This window comes from Mandrillus leucophaeus, unplaced genomic scaffold (assembly GCF_000951045.1).
Source record: "Mandrillus leucophaeus isolate KB7577 unplaced genomic scaffold, Mleu.le_1.0 Scaffold1, whole genome shotgun sequence".
Classification (NCBI taxonomy): Eukaryota; Metazoa; Chordata; class Mammalia; order Primates; family Cercopithecidae; genus Mandrillus; species Mandrillus leucophaeus.
The window spans coordinates 7664467-7684164 of record NW_012098097.1 but is presented as its reverse complement, the minus strand read 5'-3'; the positions used below and the strand labels follow the sequence as shown (position 1 = coordinate 7684164).

The following is a 19698-nucleotide window of genomic DNA, read 5'->3' as shown; positions in this document are numbered from 1 at the left end:
AAAAAAAAAAAAAGGCCGGGTGTCTCACTCCTGTGATCTCAGCACTTCGGGAGGCTGAGGCAGTTGGATCACGAGGTCAGGAGTTCGAGATCAGCCTGGCCAACATGATGAAACCCTGTCTTTAAGAAAACTCAAAAAAATTAGCTGGGCTTGGTAGCAGGCACCTGTAATCCCAGCTGCTTGGGAGGGTGAGGCAGGAGAATCGCTTGTACCGGGGAGGGGGAGGTTGCGGTGAGCCGAGATCACACCACTGCACTCCAGCCTGGATAACAGAGAAAAGAAAAAAGGCTGGGCGCAGTGGCTCAGGCCTGTAATCCCAGCACGAGAGGCTGAGGTGGGCAGATCACAAGGTCAGGAGATCGAGACCATCCTGGCTAATACGGTGAAACCACGTCTCTACTAAAAATATAAAAAAATTAGCTGGGCATGGTGGCGGGCACCTGTAGTCCCTAATACTTGGGAGGCTGAGGCAGGAGAATGGCGTGTACCCAGGAGGCAGAGCTTGCAGTGAGCCAAGATCGCGCCACTGCACTCCAGCCTGGGTGATGGAGACTCCATCTCAGAAAAAAAAAAAAAGAGAGACCAGCCTGACCAACATGGAGAAACCCCGTCTCTACTAAAAATACAAAAACATTAGCTGGGTGTGGTGGCACATGCCTGTAATCCCAGCCTGGGCAACAAGAGTGAAACTCCGTCTCAAAAAAAAGAAAAAAAAAAATTAAAAAAAAAAGAAAAAAGAAATAGCAGAAGCTGGGGACTGTGACTTCCTTGGAAGGAGCTGCCCATCCTCTTCCTTTTCTTTCTCTCAGCTTTCTTTTCGGCCTTTCAGCAAGGAATTGCTTTATGTAAACTAAAATGTGTGAGAAAAAGGAATTGTCTTTTCGCCTAATCATAAATTAGTGATGTTTCCCTGGTGCCAGGGATTATGTTCAGTTCTTGGAGACTTAACGTTAGCTTGTCCTTAAACTCTGAGCTGATGAGTTGTGATATCTACCCATTTGAAAGGCCAGGACCGAGTCCTGATGGGATTCCTGTGGGGGCAGTTGGCACATGGCTGGTACGTTGGGATAGGGGTGCTGTAGCTGGGTATTCTCTACTTGTAGTGTTCGGTTTGAGGGTTCCTGGTGCCCTAACTTTGTGGGGATCTGTCCGGCCGCCTTTGTTGAGGTCAGCTTGCCATATACTTCCCCTTCTGGAATGTGAAGAATGTTTGGTTTCAGACTGCTCCTCCGCACTGATCCCAGACAGGATAGGAAGTTGGACAGATAGAACTGACTCCTCCTGCTGTTCTCATGTAAGACTAGCTTGCTTCTGGGTCTTGTGCCCGTGGCCCCTGCCTTAGGAGCAGTCATAACCGTTTGGGTCTTCTTTGAGCCCTATGTTAGCCCTGTGGGGTTCTGGACCCTCACATTATAAGGTGTCAGACATATGCCTCTGAATGAGTCCTCCACGTCTAAGGTCACCCCTCTGTCCCAGCAGGTATCACGAGTGGATGAAATCAGAGGAGCTGCAGCGTTTGACAGCCTCAGAGCCGCTGACCCTGGAGCAGGAGTATGCCATGCAGCGCAGCTGGCGGGAAGATGCAGACAGTGAGGAGTGCCCCCCACTCCCCCTAGCCCTGGTACTGGGAGGGCCGATGCACAGTCAGTCTCCAGGTTCCCTCCCTTTTCCAGTCCCGCTACAGAAACTGTGTGAAAAGCCTGAAAGGTGCTGGAACTCCTGTATTCTCATGCCCCTGAAGCCAGTCCCTGTGGCTGACCCTTCTGTCCTCTTCCCCACGCACTGCGTTGGGCTTGGAAGGATTTAGAGAAAGTAGAGCATCTGGGGCTCTGGCTGTAAATTTCCGCCCTGCCCCTCACACCCCTCACCACAGCCTAGTGTGGTGACCGTGCTCCTCTGTCTTCCCTGCTGTCTTAGAATTTGGTTGCTGGTTGGAGAGGCTTTTTCTGTAGGAGGCAGATTTGGAGTTTTGTAATGAGCTGAAGGAAGCTCTGGGACCCCCTCTTCTCCTGGCAGACTCAGATATGCTGGTCTGCAGTGCTCTGGTTTGGGTAGGAATACCATCCTCTCTTCTGTCCTCTGGGAAGTGTGTGTGATAGCCCTGTCACCTCCTCCTCAGAGTGTACCTTCATTGTGCTGGATGCCGAGAAGTGGCAGGCCCAGCCAGGCGCCACCGAAGAGAGTTGCATGGTGGGAGATGTGAACCTCTTCCTCACAGATCTAGAAGACCCCACCTTGGGGGAGATCGAGGTCATGATTGCAGGTTTGTTTCACCTAGCCCTGCCTTCCCCCAACTCTTGGCTGTCAGATATGCTGGCCCTGAGCCTGCAGAGGCCGCATAGGGTGGGCACTCACAGGGCTCACTGGGAGGCTCCATGTTGGTGAGCCCAGGGCCTGGCTGGGCAGCCTGCCTACCTAGCCCCCCTCAGCCTGGTGGTACACCCACAGGCACATCACTTTACTCCTTGTGCTTAGGCGTGAACTTAACCCTTGGTATGGGGTATATTCAAGGATGGTCAGTCCCATACTTGGGGTGGGCTGGGGACCCTCAGAAAATAAATGGTCTTCTCTGGAGCATCTTGTCATATTACAGGGGGAGGCTCTCCTCTTTCTGCTCCTTCTTGGTCCTCAGTTTCCCCCAAGTGGCTACTGACTATCCCCGTGAAGCAGCATACTGACTCCATGAGGTAAAGGAGTCAGCTTTGAAGTCAAATTGCTGGGTTGCAAGCTGTGAGGCCTTTCGCACTTCTCTGTGCTTGTTTCCTCGTCCGCAGAATGGTAATGATAGTAGCAACTTCAGAGTTGTTGAGACTTAAATGAGATGGTGTCTGTCAAGTGCCCACACTGGAGCCTGGCACATGGCATCAGTGCCACTCCTGTTGTTTCTCCTAGAGCCCAGCTCCAGGGGTAAGGGCCTTGGCACTGAGGCCGTTCTCGCGATGCTGTCTTACGGTAAGAAAGTGTGAGCAGACAATGCGGGAAGTGGCCAGGCCCCATGTGAACCTTGTTCAGGTCTGAGGGTTGGGGGCAGGTGAAGGTTCCTCCTCTGCAGCTTGGGACAGGAGGGGTGGGGGTAGGCGCCTCCTTACTTGCCCCTCTCTCATCTCTGCGAGGAGTGACCACACTAGGTCTGACCAAGTTTGAGGCTAAAATTGGGCAAGAAAATGAACCAAGCATCCGGATGTTCCAGAAACTTCACTTTGAGCAGGTAAGGATGTCCTTGGGCCGAGTGGGGCCTAGACCTGGGTGGTGGGCCTGGTGGTGTTAATACTGTAACTTAGCAGGCTTTGTTCTCTCTGGCTCACGTAGGTAGCTGCGAGCAGCATTTTTCAGGAGGTGACCCTCCGACTGACAGTGAGTGAGTCCGAGCATCAGTGGCTTCTGGAGCAGACCAGCCACGTGGAAGAGAAGCCTTACAGAGATGGGTCGGCAGAGCCCTGCTGATGGCTGGGCCTTGTGGGCAGCCACCCTGTGTGAGCAGGGTGTTGGGCCCACGCACTCCAAAGACCAGAGCCCTGCACTGGGAGAGTGCTCCTGGCCCAGCCCCAGGCTGGGAATCACCTTTCGGGGCCCTTCAGACTGTGGCGGGGCTTGCTGTGGCCTCCCTCCAGCTGGCGGTGTGGCTGAGCAGACTCCAGGGCCAGGGCCAGGGCCAGTTCCCTTCTCCCCTCCTGGCCAAAGCCAGGCCCAGACTCTAGGAAACTGGCATGGAGGGCAGGAATCCATGGGAGATGTTGGGATGGTGGGAGCTGGAGGTGCAGGGGTACCTGGAGCATGGATGGGAGTGGATAGACCTTTCTCCTTGGAGGCCAGAGGTGCTGCCCTGGCTGGGAGTGAAGCTCCAGGCATGGCCAGCTTTCCTAGTTTTCCCATTTAGTCTGTATCAAGAGCTACCAGGAGGCCCAGTCTCCGTGTCTACTCAAGGGCAGCTTGGTCCTCTTGTCCTGCAGAAGCAGGCTGCTGTGACCCTGGGAGCTTGACCCGGGAACAACAGGTGGTCCAGAGAGAGTGTGGCCTGGCCCCTCAACCTAGCGTCCCTCCTCCTCTCTCCTGGAGCCAGGCTTGAGTTTAAAGGCATTAGTGTTGGATACAGCTCCTTGTGGCCGGAGAACACCCCTCTGTTGATGAAGCTCAGGGTGCACTGAGGAAGCAGAGGCCCCTCGGGGTGCCCTCCTGAAGACAGCGTCAGGCCATCAGCTATGTCCCTCTGGTGCTCTCACATCTGCTCTTCACCCTGCACCTCTAGGAGCAGCTGCACCTGACTGGCCACGTGGGGGCAGTGGAGGCACAAGCTCAGGGTGGCCGGGCTACCTGGCACCCACGGCTTACAAAGTAGAGCTGGCCCAGTCTCCCTCCACCTGAGGGGGGGCATTCTGACTCCTAACAGTCTTCCATGCCCTGCCATCATCTGGGGTGGCTGTCAAGAAAGGCCGGGCATGCTTTCAAAACACAACCACAGGAGGCTTGCAGGGTATTTTCCAGGCAGGGAAACAGAGTCCCCTTGATCCTGGAGTCTCACACCAGGCTGCATGTGAAAAACTGAAACTGAAAACATGCCTCAGTATAAAACGAACATCATAAAATGAATGTGTTGTTTGCCGTGGCTCCCTTCGTTCCACGTGTACCTCAGCAATGGGAGTTCCCTCGAGGCCACCCATTCCTTCCACCAGTCTTCAGGTTAATGAAGAGTCAAAGGTCCCCCGGGGCTTCCCCATCTGGCAGATGAGGTAGGGAGGGGCCCCTCCACAACCCCTGTCAGGGGGAATCTGTCAGGGGCCAAAGGGTAGAAGCAAGGGTGGGGTGGGGACAGGTCAGCTGAACAGGGCGCTGTTGTGATAAGGGTTTTGGATGGTTCCTCTAACAAGGAACAGATGGCCAGATAGTGACTGGTCTGCGGACATGGCCCACTCCCTGATTCCAGATCTTCCTGCTTTACTCATTCCCCTCTGCCCGGAGCCTGTCTTCTGAGAGGTGTCCTTTGGGTTGGGTGGAGACTAGCCTGGGGGCACCTTCCTTCTGAGCACCTGCCTGGAACTTCTCCGCCCTGCAGCCTAGCTCTTGCAGGCCACCTTCCCAGACCTCCACATCAGGCTTCAGGTGCCAAAGGTATCAGGGACCTGGGTCTTTTGTTGGGGATAGGGCATTTCGCCCTTGAAAAGTCCCTTCCACCCCACCTAGCCACACAGCATGTCCCAGGGCTCAGTGGACCGGTTTGTTTTCCCCTGGCACTGGACACTTGCCCTCCAATCAGGTCACAATGGCCAGATAAGATAGAGGATCTGGCACCAGCCCAGCCTGCCCCTGGGACTCCTGTACCCCACTGGCTGTAGGCAGAAAGAGTAAAGCCAAGTCCTTACATTCCAAACCCAGCTCCATCCTGGGACACACTTTCCACGCTTCTGGAATTACAGGAACCTCCCAGAGTCCTCTGAGCATGTCTGAGCTCCCACTTCCTCTGGTAAATGTCCCTATTAGTCAAGGGGTCCCTAGCCCACATCAGTGCTTACAGCCTGGGACACAGGCACACTGACCACCAAGCTGAACACCCGGCTGGGTACATGCAGCCTCCTTCCCACAGGACTTCGGCAGCTAGGCCCTCTAGCTAAAGCTACTCAGGCTTGGGGTCACAGGGAGCCCTAGATGGCCCTCCCTCCAGTGTACGCCACCCTCCCAGCCAAAGACCACCCTGGCTTACCATTTCTCACTTTCTACCTATAAGGGGCCCAAGGCCAGAGGACAAAACTCCCAAGGAAGACACAGAGGCTGGAGGGTTTGGAGGAACCAGCTGAATTTCTGAAGTGTTTCCTTACAATGGTGGTACCTGGCTCAGGGATGGGCAGGGGTAGCCAAACCCTCCCCGTGCTGCCCAGTTCTCTGAGGGTGGGAATAGGAACAAAAGTTTAAGGCTGAGGCCACTGCCATGCCCTGGATGCAACAACCAGGAAAATCATGTTAATCAAGGAAACAAGAATTCCTCTAGACTCTGCAATACTGCACTCTTAACAACAACAAAAATCAAATGAAAGCAAGATGTGTCTGCCACAGCTCTCAGGATAACGGATGCCCTGTCCACTGAGAGTGGCAGTTCTGCAGTCAATGATCAGCCCTGGACCCAGTTATCACACGGGGGAGGAAGGAAAGGGGTCCTCTCGCCTGGTCCCACGATCCTGGCATGGTGCAGGTCCCAGCAATATCCCAGGCAGAGTGGCAAAGGGACACCTGGTAGGATGAGGCACTCAGTGAGGAGGAGGGAGGCAGAGTCTCCTTTCTAATTGCAGGATGACGGGAACACATTCACCTTCCCTAAGGTAAGGGAAGAACATAGTTCTCTAGAAAAATCATTTGTCAAGAAAGGGCATGTGGGTGCTGATTTGTACGTTGATTCAGGGGAGTAACTGGGGAGAAGGAAAAAGGTGGGGTGGAAGGCTGGCTCGGCCCTGCCAGTCACCGGGTGGCTGGCAGCAGGGCGCTTAGAGGTTGCTGAAGAGTTCGTTTTTCTTGCTCCAGTCCATCTGCGGGGCCCGTTTGCTGCTGCGCTTCTGGTGGGCCCTCTCTTTGGCCATGGCCAGGGAGATGTTGAAGTCCAGGATGGGGTCGGAGGAGGAGGTAGACGAGGGCGCCGTGGAGTCCTGTTTTGGGGGGCTGTCTTGGGAATTCAGCTGTAAAGAGAAGTGGGGGCAGGAAGTTGGGAGTCAGTCCCTCATTAGGCTCCCTGGTCCTCAGCCTCAGTGAGGTGGCTCCCTTGGGGCCGTGCCCAGGGAAGCCAGGTCACAAGAACAGAATGCGGCTCAGCATGTGACCTCAAAGGCAGGCTGGTGTGCCAGGAACAAGTGGGGCCTGGGAATCGGCTTCCTGTAACCCAGTTGCTACCCCCTGCATGGCTGGCCTACCTCCTCGCTGGTGTCACTGGAGGCGGATCTCACCAGGGTTGGCCTGGGGCTCTCTGAGGCTGCCTCTGCCAAGGCGTCACGACTGTTCTCCTGGCAGAGAGAAGAGGGGTGTGGGTTGTCACAGGATGGGGTGAGGGAGTCCTGAGGCAGGAGGGAGCTCCTGGGGAAGTAGGGGCCCCAGACTGAGAAGAGGTAGTGCTGATGCCCTGGCCACCCACCCCGGGTTCCCACCGCCTGAGCCTGCTGGGGCTCCTTTTTACATTCCTTCGAGGATCAGAGGGCAGGCTGGTTCTGCTCAGGCTGGAGGGATGGGAGGGGTACAGATATCATGGGATTAGCGCTCCCTCCCCCTGGGCTGCTCCAATGTGGCTTTTAGATACTGACTTGCCTTTTGAGCCAGTGACCAGGGAGGGGCTTCTTGGAATGTGGGGACACTGGAGGCCTCTTTGCTTGGCATGGGGAACCCATGTGGTGCTCCCTGAATCTCCTGTGGTCCACCTGACTGTTTGCCTGGATTTGACCCCAGGAATCCTGAAACCCTAACTCTGAAGCAGCAAAGGAGGGCCTTGAAGGAAGAAAGTAGATGGAACGTTCTAGATCCAAAGATGAGGTGACAGAAGGTTTAGGCCTGGGTCCAAGGACCCTCCCCCTTGTCAAGTACCCTGGCAGGAGCTCCTAGGGAAGGGGAACCTTTGAGCAGACCCTGCAGAAAGTTCCTACTCTGTGGCCTGACTGAGTCGGCCTGTCCCAGAGTGAAGGCTTTGGCTGGGGCATCAGCTTGGCACCCAGCCCCTTCCTGGGTTCTTCCATGGCTTCAGCTGGCGCCCAGCCCCACCATCTCTTCCCCAGCCTCACCCCCTTTCCCTTCTGCCCAGGGAAGGGGGGAGGAGGGGCTTTGTTCTTCCAACCCAGACTGGAAGTAGCAGGGGCCCGGCTGCCCGTGGCCAGACACTGAAGCTCTGTTCTTGGGGGGAAGAATGGCCCCTTCTGTATGGTGGGGAGTTGGAGGCGGGGGCTTGTCACCCAGGATGGCGGGCTGCAGAGGGGCCCAGCCAGCCCTCTCCCTCCCAACAGCTTTGGCCCCAGGCAGAGGCCAAGAGGGTTCTGGCAGTTCTATAGCTTGGAGCCGAAGAAGGAGCTGGAACTGGGGACCCTGAGGTTTGGGCTTAGCCAGATGGCTATCCTACCAACCATAGCACCTTCTGACCTGTCTCCCACACCCCCAGGATTGAAATCCAGAGAAACAGGGGACCCGCCCTTACCTTCTGTATCTCGCCATTGGTGAAGGGCTCAGGCAGGGGACCTAGGCGAAGGAGAGAGCAGAGGTGAGTCCGGAATGGGGATGGAATAGAGCATGGAGAGGAGGCGGGAGTTGGGGTTGGGCAGATCATTAGATCTTGTTCCCTGGGTCAACATCTCAAACTTTTCTGATGTCCACCCACCATGAGTACATTTGCCTTGTTATTTATTAAAAAAATTTTTTTTATAGAGATGGGGCCTTGCCATGTTGTGCAGGCTGGTCTCAAACTCCTAGCCTCAAGCAATCCTCTCACCTCGGCCTCCCGAAGTATTGAGATTACAGGTGTGAGCAAATGTCTGGCCTATGTTTGCCAGACATATGTTTTGATGACTCAGCACACACAAAAATTTTGTGTAACAAAAGTTTCACAAAGCAATACCCTTACTACAGTGTTCTTTGATATTTTTAATTTCATGTCATTAAAAAAAACAAAAAAGTTTCTGGGCCAGGTGTAGTTGCTCACATCAGCAATTTGGGAGGCCGAGGCAGCTGGATCACTTGAGGTCAGGAGTTCGAGACCAGCCTGGCCAACATGGTGAAACCCTGTCTCTACTAAAAAAGACAAAAAGAAAATTAGCTGGGCATGGTGGCACATGCCTGTAATCCTAGCTACTTGGGAGGCTGAAGCAGGAGAATCGTTTGAACCCAGAAGGTGGAGGTTGCAGTGAACCAAGATCGTACCACTACACTCCAACCTGGGCAACATAGCAAGACTCCGGCAAAACAAACAAACAAACAAACAAACCCTGCTGGTCTCTATCTACCAAAATGATCTTACGAGGCACTGGTGGGTCACAAGGTGTTTAAAAAATGCGTTGTCCCGGACGGAGATGAAATTCCAGGATGGCTGCCTAATTCCTATCTGGGAACTCCTACATGGGAAGCTTGTTAAAGTATAGATTCCTGGACCTTGGCAGCACAAATTCTGGTTTAGTGGGCAGGCCTAGGAATCAGCATTTTCCAAACGCTTCCCAGGTGATGATGATGACACCGAAATTGGAACCACACCCCAGACTACAGTTAGTATCTGCCTCAACTGAAAGAGAAAATAGTCCGGGCTCGGTGGCTCATGCCTGTCATCCCAGCACTTTGGGAGGCTGAGGCAGGTGGATCACCTGAAGTCAGGAGTTCGAGACCAGCTTGGCCAACATGGTGAAACCCCATCCCTACTAACAATACAAAAATTAGCCAGGTGTGGTGGCGTGCGCCTGTAATCCCAGCTACTCAGGAGGTTGAGGCAGGAGAATTGCTTGAACCCAGGAGGCGGAGGTTGCAGTGAGCCGAGATCGTGCCACCGCACTCTAGCCTGGGCGACGGAGTGAGACTGTGTCTGAAAGAAGAAAAAAAAAAAAGGCCAGGCACAGTGGCTCACACCTATAATCCCAGCACTTTGGGAGGCCGAGGTGGGTGGATCACAAGGTCAAGAAATCGAGACCATCCTGGCCATATAGTGAAACCCCATCTCTACTAAAAATATAAAAATTTGCTGGGCATGGTGCCGCGTGCCTGTAGTCCCAGCTACTCAGGAGACTGAGGCAGGAGAATGACTTGAACCTAGGAGGCAGACGTTGCAGTCAGCTGAGATTGCACCACCGCACTCCAGCCTGGGTGACAGAGCAAGACTCTGTCTCAAAACAAAAGAAAAAAAAAAGAGAAAATAATTCCAACTCCTATTTGCCAATCAGGAAATGAGGGGGGACAAGAAGGCTCAAGGGGTGTGTCCTGGGTATCCCCTCCCCAAGCCAGTGGGAAACCTGGAGGGGTCAGAGGGAGAGAAGACAGGTCTGGGGTCACCTTCACTGGGCTCACTCAGGGTAGGGGTCCCACATGGCTTCAGGGGTGGCTGTGCCATCTCCAGGGACTGGTCAGCGTAGGCGGGCTTCTTCTGAACTCTTAGCTTAAAATTCCTGGTCATCTTTTCCCTGTCCCCAGTCCAGGACACAGCCAGAGATACCTGACTCTCATCTTCTCCTCCCCTCTGACACCCACAGCCTTGCTGGGACACCAGGGACACTCACTGTCCCCTCCCCATCAGCTCACAGTGGTCAGAGTGAAACCCTGGCTGCATTCCTCTCTATGGAAAGAGTGAGGATGCCATCCTGGAGGGACTCCGGGGAGGAGACTGTCCCCAGGCCTCTCCCTCTTCAGGTCCTTTGGCCAGAGGCTGCAGCCCCTCTAGCCCGAGAGACAGGCAGAAGAGGCAGGAATGTCTGAGGGAGCCAATTACCTGCAGGGCGAAGGGGTGGGGGAAGCAGGGGACTATCCCAGGAGCTGAGTGGAATCCAGATTCCAGCTGTGTCTTCCTCATATCAGATCCCTAGGAGGAAGGCTGGGGCTTCTCTGGGCCTTAGTCTCCCCATCAGTGGAGAAGGGGATTATCTGAGTTACCTGGTTTCCATGAACTTGGGAGATAAGGGTAAGGTGGTACCCCATCTCCCATGCCCAGAGCCAGCTAGGGACTTCCAGGGGCCATCCTCTTTTCTAGGAGCCTCCAGGCCTTGGATTGCGCCAGAAGGGGACAGGGCCTCCCGAGTTGTCCCTTCCAACTGGGGATGGGAGTCTGCAGCAAGACCTTTGTGTGAATCCCCTTTTACACATACAACCTTGAGTCTCCAGGAGGCCCCACCCACTGCAAAGTCCCAAGAGGTTCCACCCTCAGTATGGCCCAGTGAGCACCCCTGCCCGCTCCAGGGAGCCATCTTCCCAGGGAGAAAGTCCAGACCAAGGAGCAGAGCACTGCTTAACCCCTCCCTGCCCCAGTGCAGCAGCCCTGCCCTGTTTGGCTCGGGCCTGGGCAGGGGGAGGCGCCCGGCTTGGCAGGGTGATGCTGGGGGATGGGGAGGGCAGGGGCCCAGGGCTTGAAGGAGGACCCACTACTCTCTAGAGCCAGCAAGGCTGAGTTTCCAAGACAACCTGAGCGGAGGGAGGGGAGGCACTGGGCCCCGCCACTGGACTCTGATCTGACCAAGCAAAGGCTGGAGGCCTCCCCGGAGTTAACCCTTTCCTCACGTCGACACTGCCCTGAAAGTTTGCTGGTGGGGACAGGACTGGGGGCTCAGGCCTCCTTTGGGGCTGCAGCTTTGGCCGGGAGTCAGAAGATCTGTCCATTTCTCTCAGCGACCTCATGCCAGCTGACCCCATCACAAGCCGTCCTCAGAAACCCACTGCCACTCCCTACACTAGGCCCCCACTCCCCCAGCCCACACCTCTGGGCCTCCCATGAAGGAGAAGAAGGGAGCACCCACGCCGGAAAGCTGCCCACCCCTCGCCTGGGACCCAGCAAAGTCTTAGCCCTGGCTCACATTCCTGACTTGGGGGCCTCTAGCCCCAGGACGGCCAGCGGTCCCACCCGGCTTACCATTCAGGTGCTCCTGAGATGGGGTCACTTTGCATTTCTTGAAGAACTCGTCAGTTTCCCTGTCCACCACAAGCAGCTTGGTCTCGTCCCCGCCAGCCCTGATGGCGGACACCACGTCCCCATGCTGCTTCCCCTCCATGCAGACCCCGTTCACCTGCAGGGCGGGGTTGGGGAGGCGTTACGGGCACAGGCCTTGGTTCTGGGGCAGGTAGGTGGAGGAGGGCTGGGGGCGGGGGCGGCCACCTTGGTTCTCAGCCAGTTTGCAGTTCACAACTTGGGGATACTGACCCCCATTTCTGCAGAGTCCTGAACTAGGCCAGGGGTCCTCCCGTGGACAGTCAGCTGGGGAGGCAGGATACATGGGAAGGGCCAACGAAAATATCCAGACGAGACTAAACAAACACAGCTGGGAGAGATGGGATGGGAGCGAGCTGGGAGGCCGGGGTGGGGCCCAGCCTGGGTAAGGACTTGCTGTCCGACTTCCCTCTCTGGACCTTGGTTTTCTCACGTGTAAAATGAGAAGTCTTGGGAGAGCTGATCTCTAGCTCTAAGGTTCTAAGACTGTGATTCTGGGACCTGCCTGAGCATTTGGTTCACGTTTCACCTCCCAGGAGCATACACCAGAGCCAGAGCACCGAATGAGCGAGTCTAAAAGCCTTACTCGGGGCTGGGCGAGGTGGCTCCCGCCTGGAATCCCAGCACTTTGGGAGGCTGAGGCAGGAGGATCACTTGAGGTCAGGAGTTTGAGACCAGCCTGGCCAACTGTAATCCCAGCTACTCAGGAGGTTGAGGCAGGAGAATCGCTTGAACCCGGGGGGCAGAGGTTGTAGTGAGCTGAGATTGTGCCACTGCACTCCAGCCCAGCCTGGGCAACAAAGCGAGACTCCGTCTCAAAAAAAAAAAAAAGAATATATATATATATATATATAAAAAAATAAAAGGCTAACTCAGGAGAGGGGTTTTGTTACTGCCACCCGCCTCTGTGTGCCTGGCAGCAGGGAAACTCTGGAGATGTCCCCAGACATCTGCCTGATCGATGGGTGAATTACAGGCTGCCCAGTATATCTGCTTGGCAAGGAGGAGTTCAGGGGAGAGTAGAGGTAAGAAAGGAATCCGTCAGTCAGTTCATCTATCCTTCCATTTATCCATCCACCCATCCATCCAGCCGCTCCAGGCTGGCTATGCCCATGGGCTAATCAAGCCCAGGAAGGTATGATGGTTGCCCCAGGTGCTACTGATCTGCAGGGAGCGGGGCAGTCAGATAGGAAGAGGGCAAGAAGCATCACCTCCACAATGCGATCCTGGGCCCGGAGACCTGAAGCTTCAGCTGGGGAGTCTGGGTCCACTGACCGGATGAACTGGCCTGGCTTGGACTTGTCGCTGTGCAGGTTGAAGCCATAGCCACTGGGGCCCTTCTTCATGGTACAGAGCCGAGGCCGAAGCTTGCGCTGCAGAGACAGGGGAGGGTCCATGGCTATTCCACAATGCCCTAGGTTCTGCCTTCCCTGTCCTCTGCCTGGCCCCATCTCCCCAAACAAGGAAGGTTTGGGAGGACGCAAATTTGCTTAGATCCCTACACAGCAATTTGAGAGGGTTCTGGCCCAGGACTCAAAAGACTTGTGTGGACACCCAGCACCGCAGCAACCTGCTTAGGTGATGTGGGTAGAACACTGCTCTGTCCAAGCCTCAGTTTCCTCTTCTGGGAAATGAGGGGTGGGACCAGGTTAGCTCTCACATGCCTGTCCCTTCTGACAGTCTAAGGTGAATCGCATGCTGTGTTGATCGGGCCCCTATCCCTCCCCATTGGTGGCTCAGTCTGGCCCTCCTGGAGAGGGGGCAGAGTGTGGCACCCCTGTCAGCCTGGCTGGGGACCTGGGGCATATGGCTGAGGACCCCCAGCCCCTTTGTACCCTGTTCTCTGCAGCAGGGGAGGAAGAGGCAGGTGTTTACTGAAAGCTGGTCCGTGTGTTTACAGTAAAGCCTTCCTCCATATACTCGAACTCTCTCTCACCCCCACTAAGCCAAATGGCCCAGCCAAAAGGGAGCCAGAAGGAGCAGATAACCAAAAACCTATTGTGCGGCACAGCAAGGGACCTGGATAAGACAGGGGGCCATCCTCAGGCGTTCCAGGACCTCCTCCCCCTACACCGCTGCCTGAGGGTAGAGGTGGCAACGGAAGCACAGAGACCCCAGAAACCAAGGAGCCTGAATGGGGAGGGGACTGGACTGGGAAAAGCAGGGCTGGGCTAAAGGGAGCCCAGTGTGGCTGTGGCCTGGAGGGTGTGACCTACTAAAAGGGCACACGCAGATTTCTTTTGAGTGCTCGGACTCAGCTGAAAACGGTTTCCAACATGCTTGGTCCAAAGTAAGCAGCTCAGCTTAGAAGCTGCAGGCCTGGACACACAGTATGATGGAGGGAATATGGGTGTGGGCGGCTGAAGCCTGTGCCCAAGGACTACGCCTGAGTCCCTGTCCCTCTCCCCCTCCTCCAGGCCTGGTGCAGAGCCACTGGCTGCTGTCCAACCTGCTGGCCCTGCGTTATCACTCAGCACATCAGGCAATGAGCAGTGGATAGTCAAGGCTCCGAGCCAGGTTCCAGCTCCCCTGTTTAGGAGCTGTGTGACCTGGGGCAGGTCATTTATGGATCATTCGGACTGCCATCTGCCTCCCAGGGTGGCTGAGGCCCAGTGAGGTCATTGCCTTAAACACTTTCTAACTGTAAAAAATCCCTGTGCACACCCAGACTTTCCCATTGTTGTGAATACTAATGAAGAGTCATAGGAAGCTGGGAGTGAGATTCTGGTGGGGTGGGGGTGTGTGTGCCAGGCTGCTCTGAAACCCAAATCCCCAGCTGGGAGTGGAGAGGGCCGAGAGGAGTGGGAAGGCGTGCCCAGGAGGGTGTATGGGCCTCTGTCCCAACTTGCCAGCCCCGGGAGGCTGCCACCATCTGCAGCAGACTCAATCCCCAGCCTTTCGGTCTCTGGGGGTGGCTAGAGGATGACTTTGCATTCCTTTAAAGGCTCGGGCAGGTCTTTCTTCCTGTGTTTCATGCCCAAATCCAGGCTTGAGGGCCCCTCACCCCAACAACAAAGACGGTTAAGTGAGTGGTAAAACAGTGAGGGGCTCACAAAGGCTTAGGAACCCTGAATGAAGCCTCTCGCCTTGTTCTCCCTGGCCCATCCCCTGCCTCACTGCAGGGCCCACTCCCCGCTTGTTCAGCTGTCACCTGCCCCAGGCTCACCCCCGGCACTCCCACAGCCCTACGGGATCTTGTTCCGGGAGTAAGCGAGGCTCTTCTGCCCTAGAGCTAATCCCTCCACAAAGCTCCCAGCCAGGCCCTCCCCCAGGCCCTAGGTGAGTAGAAACAAGTCTGACCAGTTGCCGTCACCAGGACAGGCGCAGCTTTCTGCTTCAGCCAGACCGAGCTGCAGGACCTGGCCGACACCCTGAGAAAGTGGGGAGGGTGAAATCTCAGGACAGGCAGGGGGCAGCTCTAGTGACCTCCTCCAACCTCTCTCCACAGTCCCCGCGCTCCCAAAAACCTTCCCATAACCTGGCTGGGGCTTGTCAGCTGTTTTTGAGATGGGGAAACTGAGGCTCAGAGATGTTGAGCCCACTGCCTGACATCACACAGCCAGAACTCCAACCCTGGTCTCTGACTTGGAACCTGTCCTCCTTCCACCACACTGCAGCGTGCTCCTTAAGGATCCAAGTCCAGAATGGGGCAATCCACTGGGAGGTGAGGTCCCAACAGGAGTCAGGCAGTGGAGGGCAGACAGCAGCTCTCTCCAGGGCATAGGCTGCAGCCTCTGCTGGAGGTGGGCTGGGAGCTGAAGAAACCACAGCCTTCCTTCCAGGTGCTCAGGGCCTCTCATAGCTGGAGCTACGGCCTGAGCTGGGGGATGAAGCCTGGCGTGGGTGATGGGACAGGGGCATGGCTGGACTGGGGGCAGGTGGCTCTGGGCGCTCCCCCGGCTGGCAGGGCAGGGCTGTGCTCGCTGCCTTTGGGATGCCCGTCCTCTGGCCCTGGTCTCTGTGCTGTGGGCTTCCCTCACTGATCTTCACCCCAGTGCCCCTCGCCTAGTGACATATGGTGCCAAAGCTCCAGGGCCTCCTTTGAGCCTTGCTCCGCTCTGCCAGCACCAAGTCATGCAGTTCAAGGGGAAACGGGGGACCCAGACTGAGGGGCTCAGGTGCCCTCTGTTCCCTTCCTCTGCACTGGGACTGCTCCAATGTTCTGTCTAGACGTGGCTCTGTGGTGGCTCTAGGACCTGAGGGGGTGGCTGGACAAGGAGATGGGAAGCCCCAGGTAGGCCCCACCGGCATTTAGACAGCTCCAATGCACCTGTAGAGCCTCCTCCCCAAGTCCCTAGAGACTGCCTCCCCTCACACGGGAAGGGGGTTCCCACTCTCCAAGGGAGACCAGCCTTGTTCCTCCTCACCCCTCCCCCAGCAGGAGCCTCCCAGCTGTCTCCAGGAGGTGTCAGTGCCAGCTGCTGAGTCAGCCCATCAAGCCAGCCCATCCCAGCCTGGGTGGAGGCTGGGGCTGGCAGAGGGAGTCCCTTGGGGCAGCCCCCCTGGGGATCCGTGGGGCCTGGCCTGTGGTCTCCAGGCCCAGCACTGAGAGAAGATGGGGAGGTATGGGGTACTTGGCCGAGCTCAGCCACCATTGCTCTTGGACCCTCACCCCCAAGCTGGGGCAGGGTTGGGTTCTGCCTCTGGGGAAAGGGGGCAAATGGGAGTGACGTCCAGGCATGCTGGGCTTGGCGTGTGGCCCCCAGGAGCTTAGGAGGAGCCAGCTACAGAGGGGCCCAAAGCATGGTGGGAGGAGGAACCTAAAAAGGAACATAGCCCCAGTGAGTTCCAGAGGGCAAAGTGGATCTCCAGTGATGACAACAGCCCGGGAGACCCAAGTTCAAGACAAAATCAGGATCTGCTCAGAAAGGAGACGGCAGAGAGCCAGAATTGACAGGAGGGAACATGAGGCCACACAGCCGATGGGCAGCGCAGCTGGGCCGGGTGACCCAGGGTTGGACAGGCTGGAGACTCTCACTTTCACACAATGCTGGCTGGCTTTCCAGAAAAGACCCTGCCGGGACAGCTGACCCCACACCCTTCTCCCAGGACCTCCTCCACCCTCAGGCTGCCTCCCTTCATCTGTCCTTTCCCCCAGGGAGCTTCACCCCACCCCAAGTGGCCGCCCCATCACCTCCACCCACCCCATCACCTCCACCCACGCAGTCCAGGGAGCGGACGGCGGGCACGGAATTCAATAGGCGCCACCAGCAGTCACCTGGAAAGCCAGGGAAAGTCGATACCCTAATCCCAGCGACCGTCTCTGGGGAGCAGGCCCAGGGCCGCTCCCTGCTCCTCCTTCCTCCCTTCGGGGAAGGCTGTGGGAGCCTGAGGCCAACGCCCCATTGGGCCCAGCCCCTCCCTGGCTGATGCCATAGTGATGGGCCCTACAGAAATAGCCAGCCCGCTTCCTTCGAGCCAGCCAGCTCAGGACCCCAGAGGAAAGCGGCTGGAGGAGTAGGAAGACCACTTGGGTGTCCAGGGGAACAACAGAGGTAACCCCACTTCTCAAGTCTGCACCTCCCCCAGCCCAGGGCTCTTGTTTATGCAAAGAAGACCAGTGCCGCGATGCCCAATACAGGAAAATCAGCCCCAACAAGAGGATGGAAGGGGGCAGGAGGGAGCCCTGGCTGTTCTCGGGGGGCTGGGGTGTGTGTGTCAAGAGTATGTTGGGGGTAAGGGCCATGTTTGCTCTGGGAGGCAGCTCAGTTTGTTCCCCAGATTCTGGAGACAGGCCTGGGTCTCTGGTGCTGGCTCTTCAAGGAAGCCAGGATGGAGACAGCTGGCTTTGCCTGGAGAGCTGCGCGACAGGCAGCCTGGGGGCACTGGGAAGTGACCAGGGACTCCGGACACTCAGCCAGTGTCCACACCTCTAGGCAGAAGGTGTCTTCTCCTTACCCTAGGTGAGGTACAGGGGGCTTGGCTGTCACTGGCCCTGCCGAGTGGCCCTGATGTCACCTCATTTTACCCTACAGGACCTCCTTCCACCCTCCACATCCCTCCAGGTCTGTGCAGGCGGCGGGGAATGTTGGATGCCTCCATTTGCAAAAAAGGTTACTCACTGCTCCTAGCCCTTGATCTCCTCCCTCCTGTTTCTCAGTGGGAAGAGCTTTCCCTGGAGTCTGGTAGGGTGGGAACCAGGAGGGAGTCATACACTAAAGTGAGGGCTGCTGGTCTGACAGATACCCCCAGGACTCAGAGGTCTGAACCAGGTTCTCCTTCTGGCTAGTAACCTCTTCTTCCCACGGGGGCGGGAGGGGGCAGAGTCTGGCTCAGGTCTCCCCAGGGCTGGGCAAGCCTGGGATGGAGCAGGCTGGTACCTGGGCTGCAGCCCGGCTGGACACCATCCAGGGCTGGCCGCCCCGTGCCTTCCCTTCTGCCTCCCTCCTCATCCCTCACCCTCCTCCCAAAAGTCTCTGGATTTAACCCCCAGGGGCTGTCCCAAGGGGCTATTAAGAACCTTCAAGGAGCTTGTGAAATTGAGGCTCAACACTGAAGTAACAAATAGGAGCCGCTGGTTACTGAACACCTACTATATGTTAGGCACCGAGCTCTTTACGTGTATTTTCTTAGGAGCCAATTATAGTCCTGCAAGGAAAGTATTATTGCAAGCATTTCACAGAAAAGGAAACTCAGCTTCAAAAAGCTGGAGTCAATTGCTCAAGTACACATGGCTGATGGGCGAAGGCAGGATTTCAGCTCGGATCCAGAGTAGCACTGTCCAGTAGATATATAATGCCAGCCGTGTGTGGAACTTAAGTCCAGCTGTGGCTCAGAATATGATGGGCAGAAACACCTGGCAGAGTCAGGCATCAAGCACAGACTACTCGTGTGGCCAAATGGTTGTACAGGCACTGAAGTCAGAGGGCTGGGTTCCCAGACGCACCCCTGCGCGGTGTGGGAGGAGTTGCTAGCTGCGAGTCCTGGGACCCACCATGGCCACCTTAACTGATCAAGTCTCAGCCTCCATAGGCAGAGAATGGGGCCAATATCTGCCTCACTGGTGGTCATATGGATTAAATGAGACAGGGAGGGTTAGTACTTAGTACACTGCTAACACAAATAGTAGCTACTATGTGTTGAACACTTACTGTCAACCTACAAAATGGAGAAAACAATAGCTAATTTGTCTGGGGGACAATGAAATGCATCTCGGCTGGGCGCGGTGGCTCACCCCTATAATCCCAGCACTTTGGGAGCCAAGGCAGATAGATTACCCGAGGTTAGGAGTTTGAAACCAGCTGGCCAACGTGGTGAAACCCCGTCTCTACTAAAAATACAAAAATTAGCAGGGTGTGGTGGCAGGTGCCACCCAACCTGGCCAACGTAGTGAAACCCTGTCTTTACTAAAAATACAAAAATTAGCACAGTGTGGTGGCAGGTGCCTGTAATCCCAGCTACATGGGAGGCTGAGGCAGGAGAATTGCTTGAACCTGGGAGACGGAGGTTGCAGTGAGCTGAGACCACACCACTGCACTCCAGCCTGGGTGACAGAACAAGCCTCTGTCTCAGGGGAAAAAAAAAAAAGAAAGAAAGAAAGAAATGCATATCAACATCTTTATGTCATAGGTAGAGCGCCTAAAGGCACATTACAAACCTAAGTTTCCTTCCAGGTAGGGCCACTCTATCTTAGAGCAACGAAAGCAGAGGAACACTTGTTATTGGAGTCTAGAGCTCTGGTTTCTCCTTATAGAGAGCGCTGCAGCATCAACAAGACCTCGGCTGAATTTCGTCTTATTTTTGGAGACGAGTCCCACTCTGTCGCCCAGGGTGGAGTGCAGTGGCGCGATGTCGACTCACTGCAACCTCCACCTTCCAGGTTCAAGCCATTCTCCTGCCTCAGTCTCCCAAGTAGCTGGGACTACAGAAGCCTGTCACCACGCCTGGCTAATTTTTGTATTTTAGTAGAGATGGGTTTTTACCATGTTGGTCAGGCTGATCGTGAACTCCTGACCTCAACTGATTTGCCCACCTCAGCCTCCCAAAGTGCTGGGATTACGGGCGTGAGCCACCGTGCCCAGCCTGAGTTTCTTATTTAATTCCCCACCCCACTTTCCCAGGGACCACTGAGATGG

At 56.0% G+C, this 19698-nt stretch overlaps 2 protein-coding genes across 15 annotated transcripts in view; one reads left to right on the top strand and one right to left on the bottom strand.

Moving 5' to 3' along the window:
* The window catches only part of NAT9 (N-acetyltransferase 9 (GCN5-related, putative)), a 13639-nt gene extending 9145 nt beyond the window's left edge, over positions 1-4494 (top strand). For 3 of the 14 annotated variants that reach the window (XM_011974574.1, XM_011974645.1, XM_011974505.1), the window contains 5 exons: positions 1477-1589; positions 2120-2263; positions 2893-2952; positions 3114-3208; positions 3310-4494. In XM_011974574.1, coding sequence (XP_011829964.1) covers positions 1477-1589; positions 2120-2263; positions 2893-2952; positions 3114-3208; positions 3310-3444 — 547 coding nt within the window. In that variant the 3' untranslated portion in view covers positions 3445-4494. The remainder of the gene's footprint in view (positions 1-1476; positions 1590-2119; positions 2264-2892; positions 2953-3113; positions 3209-3309) is intronic. The other 11 variants (XM_011974707.1, XM_011974776.1, XM_011975395.1 and 8 more) reach the window with 8 other exon arrangements.
* A 1277-nt stretch (positions 4495-5771) lies between these two features.
* Positions 5772-19698, bottom strand: part of SLC9A3R1 (solute carrier family 9, subfamily A (NHE3, cation proton antiporter 3), member 3 regulator 1) — a 20390-nt gene continuing 6463 nt past the window's right edge. Inside the window, exons 3-7 of the mRNA XM_011973359.1 lie at positions 12835-12996; positions 11549-11702; positions 8153-8193; positions 6891-6980; positions 5772-6659 (exon numbers count right to left, since the gene is read on the bottom strand). Of these exons, the coding sequence (XP_011828749.1) occupies positions 6471-6659; positions 6891-6980; positions 8153-8193; positions 11549-11702; positions 12835-12996 (636 nt within the window). The 3' untranslated portion in view covers positions 5772-6470. The remainder of the gene's footprint in view (positions 6660-6890; positions 6981-8152; positions 8194-11548; positions 11703-12834; positions 12997-19698) is intronic.